The 17313-nt window shown below is 33.1% G+C and overlaps 2 protein-coding genes across 2 annotated transcripts; one reads left to right on the top strand and one right to left on the bottom strand.

Moving 5' to 3' along the window:
• The first annotated feature begins 6757 nt into the window (after positions 1 to 6757).
• LOC135122783 (uncharacterized) lies at positions 6758 to 7762 on the top strand. The gene is made up of 3 exons (XM_064047213.1): positions 6758 to 6924; positions 6971 to 7219; positions 7594 to 7762. Exons 1-3 carry the CDS (start codon positions 6913 to 6915, stop codon positions 7666 to 7668), a joined length of 336 nt encoding a protein of 111 aa, XP_063903283.1. The 5' UTR covers positions 6758 to 6912; the 3' UTR covers positions 7669 to 7762.
• Positions 7763 to 11171: 3409 nt separating this feature from the next.
• LOC135122776 (uncharacterized) lies at positions 11172 to 14287 on the bottom strand. Its single transcript, XM_064047200.1, has 2 exons — positions 14221 to 14287; positions 11172 to 14095 (listed from the first exon to the last, which is right to left on the bottom strand). The coding sequence occupies exon 2, from the start codon at positions 14093 to 14095 to the stop codon at positions 11315 to 11317; it is 2781 nt and encodes a 926-aa protein (XP_063903270.1). The 5' UTR covers positions 14221 to 14287; the 3' UTR covers positions 11172 to 11314.
• Between the last annotated feature and the right edge of the window lie 3026 nt (positions 14288 to 17313).

Raw genomic sequence — 17313 nt, 5'->3', positions numbered from 1 at the left:
AATTAATGGAATAAGTTATAAATAATCATGATTTTTGTTTTCTAATTGATTTGTAGAAAAATGCTGTAGGTCCTTGAGTGATTCTGTTGCACAGTAAAACTTTTACTCTATGCACTAGTTCCACAAATAAGTACATAAAACTTTACTAAGCCACATGTAAGTTACAGTTCACCAACACACAATTTCCTAAGAAGAAATATTTATAGACAATGTTAATTTATAGGAAAAAAAATCTGTTGAGGTAAACATCAAGCAGTCAATGATTTTTAGTCGAAATCGATTAGTTTGGTTACATACTTCACGGTTGCGTTGCCCATCATGAGATTAGGACCATAAGAGTAACATAAATCAGGATTTCAGAGCATTCGGTTTTGCAGTTTCGAAGTTAAATTGCAACATTTTGTTACGTTTTTTTTTGCAGGAATATCTTATTTTATAAAAATAAAAACTAATTTACTGTCGTAAATTTTGGAGATGACGTCATCAAACTGTTGGTGGGGATGATTAGCCCAATTTTGATTAGCGTTTTACCATCTACATGATAATCTTAATATACCTACATATAAAATTTGTATCTGTTTAATAAAAATCCGGACAGCAGACGGCAGACAGACAGATAGAGAGACAGACAGAAACGGAGACCTATTTCTTCGTAGTAAAGGGATCAACATTTCCTTAGTTCGGGAAGTAAAAAGGATAGGTATTACATAGATAACACACTTCCTTACGTTTAGAGGTCGTAAAAAATTATTATCTCTCTAATCAAATAAGATATCCAGATTGAATTGTAACTCCAACGTATCGTCAAAGGATTGAATTGTTTAAAAAAGTTGCAGGTCATCAGTATAATAAAGTAAGAAATTGAACAATTGGAGTATGTAAAACGAGATAAATCATTTATAGATAATAGGAACAAAAAAGGCCCACGGTAAGAACCTTGTGGCACACCTGACAAAAGAGGATAAGAAGATAGGAACGATAATCACCAATCTGAACTGATTGAGTATTAAAAAGATAAAGTTTTATTGCAAAAACCGAGATGTTTCAGCTTGAATATATATACTTATGGTTTATTTTATCAAACGCTTTACAAAAAATCAATATAGTAGGTATATCGAATCCACTTGTACCTTATAACTGTAATACTCTAACAAATTAATCAAAGTGAATCTGTTTTTCAAGAAACCACATTGCTTGGAAGAAATAATACAAGAAATCTAAAGTTGTTCCCAGTATAATAATCGATTTTGTTGCGGTCACCGGAGTTAAATATCGGGTGTCTGGAAAATAGCGGATTAAGTCTTCGCTACGCTTTTAACAATCAGAAGGTGAGTACGGGAAAAATAGTAAAAAAGTCTTTCTCACATTTTGGTGGAGTTTTAATGATTTTTAAGCACATTCATTATCATAATAACTAGAAATAAAGCTTTTATTAAATTGTATATTAAATTACCATTTCAGTTGGAATGTACAAAGCAGTTAAAAATGTTTGACGTATCAAAAATTGCCAACTTTTGAAAAACCAACTTTTAAAATGTTCGCAGTTAGAAGTACCTGGTTTTTGACGTATGCGAAGGGAATGCTACTGCTGCTGCACGAGTAGCACATTTCTTTACCTTTACTTGAACATTACACACATATCTTCATTTTAACTTAGAAGGGTTATCATAAAAAAATTAAATTCGCAAAATCAAATCTTATAATTTTTCGGAACAGCTGCATTTGATGTATCGTACTTTATAGGAGAGGGAAGTTCTGTCGAAATAAGTTGTAGTCATTAATTATTGTGCATTATTATGTATTAATAAAACAAGCTGTTATTTTTCAGTAATAAATAAATCATGAAAACCATTTAATAAGGTAATCAAAATCATAAATTATAAATGAAAACAAAAGCAAAAAATAGTTGTTTCTGGTATAAGTGTGTTCAGTTACAAATAAGTCACGCGAGAAACAAGCAGCCCAGAAGGGGCGGAGTTCCCGATTAGGGTACGTTTCTTAAGTGACTTGTGTACTGAACACACGCATGGCATACAAAAATTTATCCAACACCTCAAAAACCGATTTAACATAACTACTGTATAAATTTGACACTTTTGAAGGACAATTAGCTGAGATTTCTATAAATTATAGTAAAACCTATACCCCTGAGTAGGTCATGCTACCGTCTCTGTGGAGTATGTTTGTGTATCAAAGAAAATTTTATTTCGGTGAAAAAAATTGTTAATAATGGAAAACTAGCAAGAAGCAGTTTTTGTACCTGATAAAATAAGAGAACAAGTGGTAGCAGCTTGTGGGAGATTAATCCCGGAGAAGTCGAAAGAAAACTACGTAAGAGAGTACGAGTTAGATATTCAAAGAATGGAAAAAAGAGGAACGTGTTTCTGGCATCAATGAAGACATAGTGTTGGTATATTTGCATTATTATAGAAAAATCATTGTATCGTCTTCGTTATGGATGAAATATTCCATGCTAAAATATCCTTGCAGATTTTATAAAAATGGAGATACATATTTCAAAATATGGAAAAGTGTACAGCAGTCAGTACTTGATGGCAAAGGTACAGCTTAAGTTGCTTCTAGTTTAGCGCAGGGTTGTAATTGGTTTAAGCATTTTTAGGTCGTTTTAATGATGGAAGCATGCAGTTGCGTCGAACTAACTAAGCTGACATTAGACATTATTGATGATAAGGGAGGGTATTTGTATGTGAAGATACCAGGCACAAAAACTAACATTTCAAGGAGTTTTACGATCGTCCAAGATCGTCTCAATAAACGTTCTTGAACTTTACCGAAAATATGTATCTCTGAGACCGAAAAATGTCCGACATCGTGGATTTTTCCTCAGTTATAAGAAGGAAAAATACATTATTCAAGTAGTTGGAATTAACACCCTATCAAAGGTTCTCCAAACTGTTGCTGCACTTTTAAAATTGCCCGATGTAAAATCAGATAGGAGTATATAATTTCGTTTAATTTTAATGTTAGTGTTACTCTTAATTAATAATAAATTCCGTTTCTGTACTAATTTATGTTTTAATTTTACTAGTGAGTTAACGTTAAGCTCACTAGTGACTTATGACCTACCTAATTTAATTGAAGTCACCATCGTTATGACACAATAATACAAAGGTGTTGGATAAAAGAAAAAATCCATGACACTATAATTACAACACACTAGAGAAGATGTTTGTGCGATTAAGCAAGTTTGTATTTTTCTATATGACAATTCTCTTTGATTCTAGATTATATATTCTCATTTACTGAGTTCGGTTTAACTAATGTTTCCAAATTTTGAATATGTTTTGTAAAAGTTCCTTATAAGTCCACAAACTTTTAGAGGTAGCCTTCGTGAAGTAAGGGTTGTACCCTGTTTCTTGCACTTCCAACACTCTGGCAGTATCCGAGTATTTCTTATCGAATCGTTAGCCACAAGATCTACGACCTCCTCGTCTCCCACTTGCCTAGTACGCGTCTTCCTAAGACGACCTCCGACCATGGAACTAGAATAGAAAGTAAGCTATCTGTTTCCCGCAATTTTGCGTCCAGTCCTTTGATCACATTTACTGTGGGATGCCTTCTTACCCCATAACGTTTTCTTTTCGCATTAGTCAAAAACCAGGTACATACCAGTATACTGTCTTTGCCATTTCTATAGAAACACCATCTGTTGATTTTGCATAAAATTTAGCAATTGGTAACAATTTCGGTTGATTGACAACGGCTTTTAGTTAGAAAATTGTCTGAATATGAACGTTGCCAAATTTACGATCAACAAGTGGTGTTTCAATAGAAATGGCAAAGACTATAGTCGTAAATTTGGCAACGTTCATATTCAGACAATTTTCTAACTAAAAGCCGTTGTCAATCAACCGAAAACTGTTAGCAATTGCTAAATTTTAGGCAAAATCAACAGGTGGCGTTTCAACAGAAATGGCAAAGACTATATACTAATTAACTGTTAACATTTTAAAACGTAGGTTTTTGAAAATTTTGACAATTTTTGACACATCAAACATTTTTAACTGCTTACTCGATTTTCGCTGATAAGTACCTACTTTTTCTTTGCATCAGGCAAACGTTGTTGTCAAATGGAATTTTATCAAATTACCACAAAAACAACACAATCATAGCTTTGTACATTTTAACTAAAACGGTAGTTAAACATAACCATGGGCTAGAGAAATATTAATTAAAAATTTCATTACTAGTTATTGTGATAACGAATGTGTTATTTAGTTGTTAAACGTTATGAAAGAACTAACTTTAAAATCACTATAATTTCCCTAAAATGTGAGAAGGATTCTTTTAATATTTTTTCCAGACTCACCAGTAGATGTTAAGTGCGTAGCGAAGAGTTAATCCGCCATTTTCCAGACACCCGGTTTATAAGGACATCTTTCAACTTTTAGTAAAAGAGAAAACTGATTTTTTAGAAATATGTAGGTAGATACATATTTAATAATATCTGACTCTGTTTCAGAAATCACTTATCGGATTTTTTACAGGTAAAACTCATTGGCGTTAGATCTTGAGAAAGCAATATTTAATAAAGAAATATTTCTATTGAAATTCTATAAACATCATTGCTTTTAGCTTGAAGGAAGCACATCAATTTGGTACATTGCAAATGCAATAATAATAAAGTTTATTGCGCAGCCGGCTCAACACCCATAAAGCACATAATGGTAAAAATTAATTAGAAGTAAAAATATGACGTATATACGACGTCGGTGTCGCGTCGCAAACTTATATATATTTTTTGAGCTTTTAAATCATGCTAGGGTCGTAAATATGGCAAAAACTATTTTAGAAATGGATCTAAGAAAATTGCTTTAGTCTAAGATTTCTGGCGTTAAAAGTTTATGAATAGTAGAGTAGCGTTTGCACATCTATATCCAAATGTGCGTGTGATATTTGTTTATTTTCAGAGGCGCGAGAAACTCTCCGTAAAGTAATTTAGATTTTTTATTTTGGTGTAAATCTGCGCACAAGACACTTTTATTAGGATGACCATAAGTAGTTACATGTATCACATGAAGTAACAATTTGTTCCATGAATTTCTTAAATTCTTAAAATCATAGAAAGTTAATCGTTACAAAACCGTAGGTACAATAAGAGAGTAAAAAAATATAGAAGATGTTAAATATATGTGGTTCAAATGAATAGAAAATTTCTACAAATGCATTTTTTTTGACAATATGTAGGTACATGAACAAATTCAAAAAGTTCATAAATTAAATATTTGGTAATAAGAGCAGTATTCGATGTACCTACCTAAATTAATAAATCTTACACAATAAAACTAATATGTAGAAAGATTTTATTTCCATTGAACGATATGCTACTTGTAAACGGTTTCTTTGTAGTTAACGAAAAAACTATGTAGAAAACTGATTTAAAAACATTATAAAATTGAATGTAGTCATTCTGCCTTAATTAAAAAGCAGTTTAACCGCCGTTTTTGAGAGAGAGTGGACCTTTCTGTAATTTTAAAATTTATCTTTAGACAAGTCTTAATTTATAATCATACTATATTTATATGTGTATATGATTGTAACATCTGTTACATTTTATAACTTGCGTGTCGTTGAAATGAAGATCTATTAGCTATTTTTGGGAAAAAAAATTATTTCAAAGGAAACAAAAAATTTATGCTTAATGTTATTATATACATTCGTTTAATTTTACATAAAAATGCTATAATACGTTTCTAGTTTCAACTCTAATTTTATCAATTAGTTGAGATAAAAACCTCCTGTTTATTTATAAAAAAGTAATTGCCTACCTGTAATTTGTATAAATTAAATACACGTATTCAGCTATTTTCTATTATCTAACACAAGAAAAATACTCTCTAGGCTATGTAAAATGAAGATCACCGTAAGCGGTAAGTAATAGTAAAAGTATATTACATCTGTTTGTTGTTGGAACTACTAGGTGTGGCAACAACACAATCATCACCTTATTTCACACAGAGCGTATAGTTACTCTCACAACTAAATGAAAATATGTAATATTTTTTCTTTTCTACTTATCACTATCGGAATGAAAGCATGTAAAAGTCGATGCGAGATGCATTGATGCATTTCATTTTGAAAGGATGCAATTTTTCGTTTTACCTTAGATATTATCGGTAAATTATTAAAATTTTACTTACAAGTAATCAGTTACTTAAATAGACCAAAAAACATTATATATAACAATAAAAGTATAAGGTACAAGTGACAAATTTGTATTCAATCATCACTGATATTACTTTTATTGCAGTTTGCAGATAAATACATTCTTAAACAGTATTGCAACTCACGTACCGTCACCAAATGATCTAGATTGTGACCGTCGACAAAACCTTTAGAAATACATCCAATGTAAAGGTGAAAGGAAGTCGTACCCGTCACAACACTATCTATTGCACTTTTGCGTAGCCTTCAGCCAAACACATTAAAATTAGACTATATTATAAAAGTTTTTCTTCAAAAATTACATAATGCTAAATGAAATCACTGTTTCTATCTAAACGGAAAAAACATTTCTCCTGCTTGCTCTTTTAGGAAACTGGAATGAGTAGTATGTGGTTTCCGAGTTGGAGAGAACTATCTGAGCGGACTAAAATTAGTATATTTAAATTTTTGATTACTTTTTAAATGACCTTTCATGTTGCTATTATTAAGTTTAGCGGTATTTCCGATCAATGTTCAATGAGAAGTAATCACCTCTCGTTGCTCAACTACGGTACTTTATCAAGCGGAATTTATACCGACTACTTTATAGCACATGTCGCACGTTAAATTACATCAAGATGCATTAGCCAATCGTCCCTACTTGACAATGCCGTATTTGTTTCATTTATATAAAAGCAACGAAGGAAGAATTCCTCTCAGTTGGAAGTACTTACTTAAACGACAAAAATGATCAAACTGGTAAGAGTGTGTTTTAAAAAACAACTTTTTTATTGTTTCGTTTTAGATTTTTCTAAGTTTGTTGGTATCATCAATACAAGCACATCCAGGATATGATTTCCATGGATTGGGTGCAATAGCGGCGGTTCCTCCTATAATTTCAGCACCTGTGATTGCTCCAGCTCCAATTTTGGCCTCAGCACCAATTATTAAAACTATTGCACCAGCTCCTATTATTAAAACTATAGCTCCTGCAGCTACTAGTTACGCTACAATTACGAAGGTCCACATCGGTCATCCTGCACCAATTGTAAAGGTACGAATAATTTCTTACTAAAAAATAATTGCTTGGAAAATAAATTGGTAAAACGTAATTTTTTTTAAACAAACGCGTTTTTGCGGTACCTAGTTCGGTAAGCAAGTTACTATGACAGAAGTGGGACTGAATTTTTTATGTGGGAAGTACTGAATTAATTATTATTAGTTTTGTTGTAATATATATTAAAAGCGGCAATAAATTTCTCTTATGCGATCACGTTACAATTGTTCTTTAATAAATTTACGACCTGGTCTGTAATACTTTTTAACAACAGAAGATATTTAGTACATTACTAAAATTGTATAACATATTTTGAAATTTTTACCATATAATAGGTGTAATGATAAAATCATAATTTTTTTGTATTTTAGACTATCCTTGCGCCACAACCAATACTGAAGAGTTATTATTCTGCTCCTTTGACACTTGGCCATGCTTATCATTGAAATAATCCAACTTGTTTTTTTTTGTGTATATAATTTGTTGTATGTGACTGTAGTATGTAGATAATTTTGGCAATAAATGTTTGCATAGACAGAATTTGTGATTTTAATATTTTTGATATGTTATGTACATACTATTTTTAAGTTTAATAGATAAATTAGACGTCATTACTTATATATTATATAAAAAAACGAAACTTTTATAATTTCACTAAGAAATTGTATTTGATAACAAGGGATACGACGTTCATTTCTAATTCCAGCAAGTGCTGAACAGGAACACAGAATATACTCAGGAGTCTTATCTTCCAGGCACATTCTGCATGTGCTTCCAAAAATTAGATCGATATTTGAAGAGGTTAGCGTTGAAAAAAATAACTATGTTCGTATTTTGGACAATTAGGAATTTAATCAATGGTCGCCAATAAAAACCGAAAAAGAATTTAATGAAAAATTTATACTTTTAATTTTTACTTCCCGAGCGTAAGCTAAGGAAGTATAGTAATCGAGTTCAACGCACGAATGGCCACTTTTATTTTTTGTCGACGTTTCATGACCCCTTCAGAACGAAAAAGTAGTCTCCCGTTTCCGTCTGTCTATCCGTCCGTCCGTTGGTGTCTCTATCCATTTTTATTAGATACGTAATCTCCGAAACTGCTGGCTAATCATCCCCACCAACAATTTGATGACGTCATTTCAATGAATTGTATTTTAAAATAATCTGAATCTGCTCTCAGTTTTTTTGATAAACGTTCAAATTTTCGCAAAAATATTTGCAAGGTATAATAACGTTATATTACCTTCACTTATTTTTTTCTTGCATTGGTAATACGCTGTGACTGCTTTTATTTTGTGATGTGACTATTATTATCCCTGTTGATGACGTTATCAGAAATTTTTTATTGGTCAAATTAAGAACGAATCACGCTATTTTCTCGAGAATATATATAGATAAATATATAGATAAAATAAGAATTATAATATTTATAACATTTTGTTTGATTGTCATTTAATTAAAAATTTTAGTCTTCTGTTTTGAGAAGACAAACTCATTTAAATCAAACTAATTTCTACGTTGGTCTACATTGTTTCGATGTATAAACATAAATCCAAACAAATTCCAAGAATTTGCGTTTCCACGGTGCAGGAGGAGATCAAATTAAGAACGTCATTTTATAGAAAATGTGAGAATACCCACGCCTTTATTTAATTATGATCAAATAAGAATAATAATAATCATATTTAAAACATTTTGTTCCATTGTGGCTTGATAAATAATTTTAGTCCTCTGTTTTGAAGAGACAACTTATTCAAATTTAACAATATTCTACGTGACATTCTTTCAATGTATGAATATAAACAATCGAAGTTAACCATGTGCACTGATAATAATACACTGTTTTCCGTTGGTTATTTGCTCTGAATATATTTCATATTATCCGCATGTCTGTGGCACCTTCTTGGAACTACTTGCTCCCGCGGCGGCGCAGGGGGTTCCAGGTGTCATTTATACCACTGGTTTTTACTATATAAAGGTTATTATAAAACAACATTTTTTTATAACTTTTCAAAGAAGCGGAATTTGTTGGACTGTACTTCAAGCGCAAGGGAAGTTCTGTCGAGGTAACATTTTGACCAATTTTTATGTCTAAAAAAATTGCATAAACAGGCATTTAGAGACATGGGGACGGAAACTGTATTCTAGAAGTTTTGAGACGGTGAAAAAAATAAAATTACACATTCGCCAAAGGACGCTATTACAATACTTATTACTTTATTAGGTTAATTTCGGAGGTACATATATAATATATGTATAAATATCGAAAAAATTATGTCGCTTTATGTAATCCATTTGTTTTCCGTTGCCTTATATTTATAGTGGTTTGATCAAATTTTAGTTTTTGTGTTACCGATTATTATTATTTATAATACGATGTTCTTGATTCTGATGATTACCTGTAATTGAAATTACGCTATACTTTCATGTGACAAGCGATCAAAAGATGTTTGTTTATGCGGAATGGTTATGTACCCTAACCACGCCCATATAATCAATTTATAAGTAAAAATGTGTACTCAGTTCAGATGATATTCTGTTGGGTTTAAGAACGTATTTATGAAACAATGTGCCTAACATAATATTAATAACTAAGTGAATGACAACATCGACTGTACTTTAACAGATTACGTTTTTTACGAATTACGGCACATTCAGTAAAATCTTCAGTAACTGGTTTACTTTTATGTTTTCTCGACGTTCCATAACTATAGTCTGTATATCTGTTGGTCTGTCTGTCCGTCTGTCTGCCGTCCCGGATTTTTATTGGATAATCTCTGAAAGCACTGGGCCGATTATTGTCAAATTTTGTATTTATATTAGGAATATCATGTAGATGGTAAAACGCTTACCAAAATTCGTCTAATCATCCCCACCAATAATGTGATGACGTCACTTCAAAATTATATATAGTAAGTGAGTTTTAAATTGTGTAAAATAACATAGTTTTACACATATAGTTTAAGACTTCGTGTTGAGTTTTTACCCGACACGTCCAGATTTTTGGAAAACAAATTAAAATTATAAAACAACATTTTGCAATTTAATTTTGAATCTGCAAAACCGAATGCTTCAAAATCTTGCAAATGTTTTAAAACTATGATAAGCATTATCAATTTTTAATCAGAATACAATTGCTTATCCCCTTCAAAAAATTGATGACGTCATCTCAAAATTTTGTCGAATAAATTCTACTCAAAATGTGCAAAATGTGATGAGTTTTTAGTTGTGATTTATCATTGCATTAAAATTTTGAGTTTTGCTTAAACAGGTGGCTCAAAAAAATTAATGAATGAGTCAACCTATTTTATTGATTAAAGGAGCGAGGGAAGTTCTCTCGAAACAACTTTCTACCAGTTTTTTGAATTATTATTGCTCAACCAATCGTGCACAAATTTAAATAGTGAGCATTTGGTGCTACGGGTTTTGGATAATATCAATGCCTTCTAAACTTACAAGCCACGATGTTACATTTGGCAACGCTGCAGTAGGCTGTTTAGGTAGTCCTACGCGCTAAATGTCGCTTGGTCGCGTGTATCTGCAGTGTGCGCATAATCGTTCAATATTTAATCTCCAATGCCGAAAAAGTTTAAAGCAATAAAAATATTACAACGGATAAAAAAATCAAAAAATAATAATTTCAACTGACGGTTGATATCTTTAAAATGCCTTTGCTGTAATATTGTTTGTGAATGTTAATTTTACGACACAACAATGAAATTAAATACCGCAAAAAAATAATGTGAATGGTTTTTCAAAAGAGTGTGATTTCATATATGTAGGTACTTACGATATTTTTAAATAAGACAATTCAAGACCGTGACAAGAGTTAATTGTTCCACTACTGAAAACCGAAAATGCTTAAATTGGGCTCTTAATTCAAAAGCTTTTAAAAATTCGACCCGAGATCGGATCGCACATTGAAGGGCTTGAAAAAAATATAAAAAAATTAATAATCAGTTTATATTAAACAAAATAAATGATATTCAGTACACAAATACATAATATTGGTCGGTAACACATAACGCCTACATATCTATAATAGTTATAATATGTATAAATGAAACTTAATTAAGACCATAATATTAAGACTTATTTTTGCAGAGTATCCAACTTCCTTTTATTCTTACTGGAATACACAAAATCGTTACAAATTTTAGAATAATTGTTTAATACAATATTGGCCATTATAGAACATACTTTTTTGAAAATATCTTGAAGATTTGTCCCACAAGCACAACCATCGTCAACATTTAAAAAAAAATCATTCTCCTGTAATCGACGCATGGTTAATTTAGTAATAATGTTTTTGTGGTTGGAATATTGAAAGAATTTTTTTTCATAATCTTCTGATGTAATGATAAATTGAAAAATGCTGGCCATTTGATTAAAAACATATTTGATTTCGTGTGAAGGAACAGACAGCCCTCCTCTCTGTAGGTGATCAAAATATACATCTCCAGTACCACAACCTTTTCCTACTCTCAATAATTGTTCACATAAAGAGCATGACAGGGATTTTAATACTGAATGTGAAACATATCCGCAAATATAATTCTGAACAGCTTCATCAGGTACAACTTCCTCTAGATGAAAACTGTCCTCTAAAATAACGGCAAAATCAGAAATATCTTCGTCGCTAACTTCAGATACATCGTAATTTAATGCGTCCTTCAAAGAAATTGTACCAGCACCTACTGACTGAAAGAGTCTTCTTAGTCTACACTTTTTTTCAGACTCTAGAATCTGTCGGACAGAAACATGGTAATTGCTCCCAGATAATCTGCGATACAGCCCAAACCGTTCTTCCAGATTGTCTGTTTCGCATTTTCCTGGTAAAATATAATTTACTTTCAAAGTCGTTAGAGAATATTCGGCAAACTTTAACAAAATGGAAGTACTTCGAAATAATGCTGAAGCCGTATCCTTCGATAATCCGTCTTTATTTAAGGTTGACCACTTTTCTAACCAGAGCAAAAATTTTTTTAAAAACTGAATTTTTTCATCGTCCATGCTGTGAATAGGTCCTGAAAATCTGTTGCGTTTAGCAATTCCTTTTACAATATTCTTGGTGTTTACAATATCCCACCAATTTCTGATTATTTGCAAAAAATCAGCAGTTTCATGATAGGCTGGAATTGTTTTTAATGCTGCGATAGTGGTGTCGTGAAATACATTATCCGACAACTTAACATTCTGCCTCTCAAAGTTATTGGGATATAAGGTTTTCCTATTCAATTTGAAAGCTTTCTTAACCATTAATTCTTTCTCTTGATTATAAAATATCCTAATATGTTCTAAACGTGCCTGCTTAACATGTTCGAAATTATTAAAATCTGGGTAAGTGAATGTTTTCAAATTATCTTTTCTATTTAACCAATTATTATAAATATTTTTGAATAAATGCACAAAATCATACGTTAAAAATATAGGCATATTACTGTGTAACGGATTACAAAATGTATCACCTGATACCAAATTTTTAAAAAAATTTTGGTTCAATCGATTGTTATCTGTAATAATAAGTATTACTTTAAAGTCACATTTCTGAACCACATTGATTGTTTCCAATGCAGCATGTTTTAATTCTTCCCCAGTGAGATTATTTACAGGATACAGACGAACCACTTCTTTAAAATTTCCAAAAACTGCAGTGATCATGAATGTTACAACAGTTTTTGCCGCCTGTGTAGGATGGTTTTCTGCCATACCGACAATGTTATTATTTTTGAAACTTATATGACTATGAACATAAATCTCATCAATCAATAGGGCCACATATTTTTCTCTTTCAGTTAAATGGCTAGCTAAATGTTCAATATAATGTGTTGTACTGGTAGAATCATTTGTTGAAACATTGAAACCTGAAGACAATTGCTGCAAATATCGTTTATGTGGCAGAAAAAAGTAGTCTCTCAAAATATTGTATGCAGGCACAGATTGTGAATATATCATAAATGCAAATAATAATACTGATGAACTGTATTTGCTCTTCTTCTGACATAACATTTTAAGCTGCTGCAGAATACTGTCCAAATACTTCTTATATTTATATTCATGATCATCATTCAACAATGCATGTGCTTTTTCTAAAAAAATATATGCTTTATTTATATAATGTTCAGGAACAGTATCTTCTCTATGTGGTACATTTTTGTACCGCAACAATAAATTTTCAAATTGTGACCATTTGGTTAATTTTAGAGTACCAGTAAACAGCCACCGCAAGTCATTATAAGATATCTCATTACCTTTTACAAACACTTTTACTCCTAAATCGTTCCTTATATTAACACTACAAACGACTGTAAGTTCTTGAATTTCACAGTCAGTTTGATGATCAATGTTCAGCACATAACACCACACACCATCTTCTACCACTTTAAAACTCCACTCTGATAGATTTTGTAGATGATTTTTAAAGTTATTTACAAAATTATCGTAGCCATTGATATTGTCACTTAACAAAAATTGTTCAATTTTTGCAGCATGCTGTTTCTCCAACTGAATTCTTCTTTGTTCTGGATCTTTTCGCTCTGGCACTAAATCCACTGAGAGATATCCTGGTAAATTTTTGAAGATTTGGGGTACAGCATCCTTTGTAAGTTTTGGATATTTCAACAAGACTTGCTGCCTTTCCCCATTTGGCTTCACACAAACTTGATATTTAACAACATGTCGATCGTTAAAATGATTAATACAAACTGCTGAAGTAGCAGAAGGGGTCCAATCTTTACGTGGTATTGCTCGTATCCACACATTTTTCCGGGCAGGATCTTTCGGAAAGGAAAATGTTGTCACAGTAGTGTTGGTTTTTTTAATTTCACTGTCATAATTAGATTTGCAGGCTGGAACGTAACACCTACGAGGCATCTGCAGAAAATCAAGTTTTGAGGTTAGGTACATTAATCTGTTAATTAATAATGGATTTCTTGACTTGACAGCAACAACAATTGTAATAGACTTACAACTGGGTTTAAAGTAAAGTTAAAGCTTACCGTAGGGTGGTTTTAAATAACAGAAACCGTCTCAAAAGTAAAAAAATTCAAACACAAACTGTTCACGTGAATTGGATGACATCGGACTACCTTACAGTGTTGCCGATTTTCAACATCATGGCTTGTAAGTTTAGAAGGCATTGATAATATTGGAGATTGTTCGGGTTTCGGTTTTACCTACCAACCGCAACCCTTGTCAACAAGCGTCCCCAACTTTCTCTTCTACCTGCAATGTATCGCTTCCGATTTTAACAACTTTGTACATAGACTCCGAACTGTCAACAACAAGTAAATACAGTGTTACACAGCACATGTTTGTGTTTCATTTTATATCAATCTTTTTCGGTACGTATGTATGAGTAACAATCATACATCCAACATTGGTCCTTCGGGCCGGATCTCTCCACATGTGTGATCCAGTGCTGTGAATTCAACAATAAAACGCGGTGGTGCCATTTTTCGACGCCTGTATCGGGAGACGTGATCTACCGGCCATCGGAGTTCCCTACCGGACAGGAGAGCAGCGAATCCAGCCCATCCAGTCGTTTCATCCAAGGTTCCAAGTGATCTTATCACGTTTTTGGTAATTTTCGACGCCTGTATCGGGAGACGTGACCTACCGGCCATCGGAGTTCCCTACCGAGCAGGAGAGCAGCGAATTCAGCCCATCCAGTCAACTCACCCAGGCTCCAGGGGATCTTATTACGGTTTTGGCAATTTTCGACGCCTGCATCGGGAGACGGGATCCAGCCATTGGAAATTCCCAACCGGACAGGAGAGCAGCGAATCAGTCTAGCCGTCCCAGGTGCCAGAGGGCCTTATTGCGGTGAGTGGGTTCCAACTATTCCTTTTCTTTATCTATTTCCGGTCAAGCACGCATTCGACCGTAATTGCACGTCATTTTATTTGAATTTCATTGGCAAGTACCATTTACCTTGCCCGAACTGTACCAGTTTTACGTATTTCAACTAAGCGGTTTTTCAAATGGTTATGACGCGTTCGCAAACTTTCGATACTCCACACATGGCAGGCGCGGAAGGTGACGACAATGCCGAAACATTTTCGGACTCAAATCCTACACCAGAGGATGCAGGAAATTTACAAATTTTATTCTTAAAAAGAAATCGCATTCACGACGAAATATCGCGTTTCAAGTTGTGGTTTGAAACAAACAATCTAAGTACATCCGCTTCTCGACTAAGAGTAAGATTGCGCGATTTTGTACGTATTAAGGCTCAGTTTGACAAAATCCATTCTCAGATTGAAGCTCTTGATGACGCCACCCCCGATTTAGAACAAGCTACCACAAGACTTTATTTTGAAAACGCGTATTACGATTTATGTGCAGATGTCGAAGATGCTATTGAACAAAAACGCGTTAACACATCTTCACCTGCACCGCAAGGTAACGCACCTACGAGCACACCGTCACCATCGGTGCAGTTGCTCCCGAATGTTATTAAACCGTTTAGCGGAATTTATACTGAATGGCTACCTTTTTATAATACATTTAAAACACAAAAGGTGTCTACATTTACAGCGGCAGTAAATCGCAATAGTACACAATCCACTTGTTATTTTTGTAAAAAATCTCATTTAATTTACAACTGTGTTACCTTTTCAAAACTCAGTGTTTCGGAAAGAAGGTCTCAGGTAGATAGGTTGAAATTATGTCAAAATTGTCTCAAACCATCGCATACGTCCGATAGCTGTAAATCTATGTCATGTAAATTATGCCAATTGAAACATAATACACTTTTACATAGTGACCAACCCTCCCATTCAAACGAAAACCAGCCTAGTACCAGTGGAGTTTATTGCTCATCCGCCCTTTTTCCACAAGCCGTTTTGTCTACAGCAATAATTCTAATAAAGGATTGTAAAAACAAATTTCAAAAATTCCGGGCTTTGTTAGACGTGGGTTCAGAATCGCATTTTATTACTGAAGCCGCCACTAACAAATTGGGTTTAAGTACAGAAAATGCAAATGTGGTCGTAGCAGGTATTCAATGTTCAAATACGACCGCTAGACAAAAGGTTCAGGTACAGATCGAGTCGTTGCATTACTCATTTACAACAGCTTTAAATTGTTTGGTAATCCCAAAAATTTTGAAGAACATACCTGTCCGTACCTTTTCTAAAGATGAGCTGGACATACCTGAAGCGGTAAAACTTGCCGATCCTAATTTCAATTTGTCACAGCCAATCGATCTGTTAATCGGAGCTGGATTATTTTGGAAACTGTTATGTGTAGGTCAAATTCAAACGATAGGACATGGCTTAATATTACAAAAAACTTTATTAGGTTGGATTGTAGGAAGGCCATTGCATGGATGCCCCACCAGTAACACTCGTCAAAATCTACATTGCGCGGTCAATAATGTCAATTTAGAAAACCAGGTTGAAAAGTTCTGGAAACTTGAAAGTTATTCAAACGATGATAAGCCGCTCACAGCTCTTGAAATACAACATGAGAACTATTTTATTAACAATGCCACTCAATTATCCAACGGACGATTTCAAGTCAGATTAACATTTAACGAATTTTTACCAAACTTGGGGAATCCGACAGAAATCGCGCTCAAACGGTTCAACACATTGGAACGAAAGTTCGCAAAAAATGTCATGTTAAAAATAAATTATCACGATTTTATGAAAGAATACATTAATTTGGGTCATATGCGTTTACTAGGTTCATTGACAGAGCAAAAAATCGAAAGTAAACCCCATCATTTTTTGCCTCATCATGCGGTTTCCAAAACTGACGGGGTCACTGAAAAGATTTGCGTAGTGTTTGATGGGTCAGTCAAACCATTAGTCGGAAAAAGCATAAATGCTTGTCTCAGTACAGGGTCAAAAGTACAAAACGACATTTCCGATGCAATAATACGATCTACGACGCATGAGGTCGCTTTTACTGCGGACATTTGTAACATGTATCATCAAATTTTATTTCAACCCGAAGACAGACGATACGAAAAAACTTTGTGGTGGGATGATCCCGTGCTTTACCAAGCATATGTCACTTTAGCCAAACGGGTTTCGAATACAAATTTGCTGAATGATTTGACAACTAACCACATCAATTTTCAT

Source organism: Zophobas morio, unplaced genomic scaffold (genome assembly GCF_036711695.1).
Source record: "Zophobas morio isolate AGI-343-1 ecotype UQ-CSIRO unplaced genomic scaffold, CSIRO_AGI_Zmor_V1 ptg000002l, whole genome shotgun sequence".
NCBI lineage: Eukaryota > Metazoa > Arthropoda > Insecta > Coleoptera > Tenebrionidae > Zophobas > Zophobas morio.
The sequence above is the reverse complement of the archived record's forward strand: the minus strand, read 5'-3'. Positions and strand labels throughout refer to the sequence as shown.

What these genes read in the sequence shown, in the direction of transcription:
- LOC135122783 (XM_064047213.1), top strand. An exon ending in ATCCTGCACCAATTGTAAAG is followed by an intron (nt 7,220 to 7,593) that starts GTACGAATAATT and finishes TTTGTATTTTAG; the next exon opens with ACTATCCTTGCGCCACAACC.
- LOC135122776 (XM_064047200.1), bottom strand. Translation starts at nt 14,095, where the DNA reads ATGCCTCGTAGGTGTTACGTTCCAGCCTGCAAATCTAATTATGACAGT.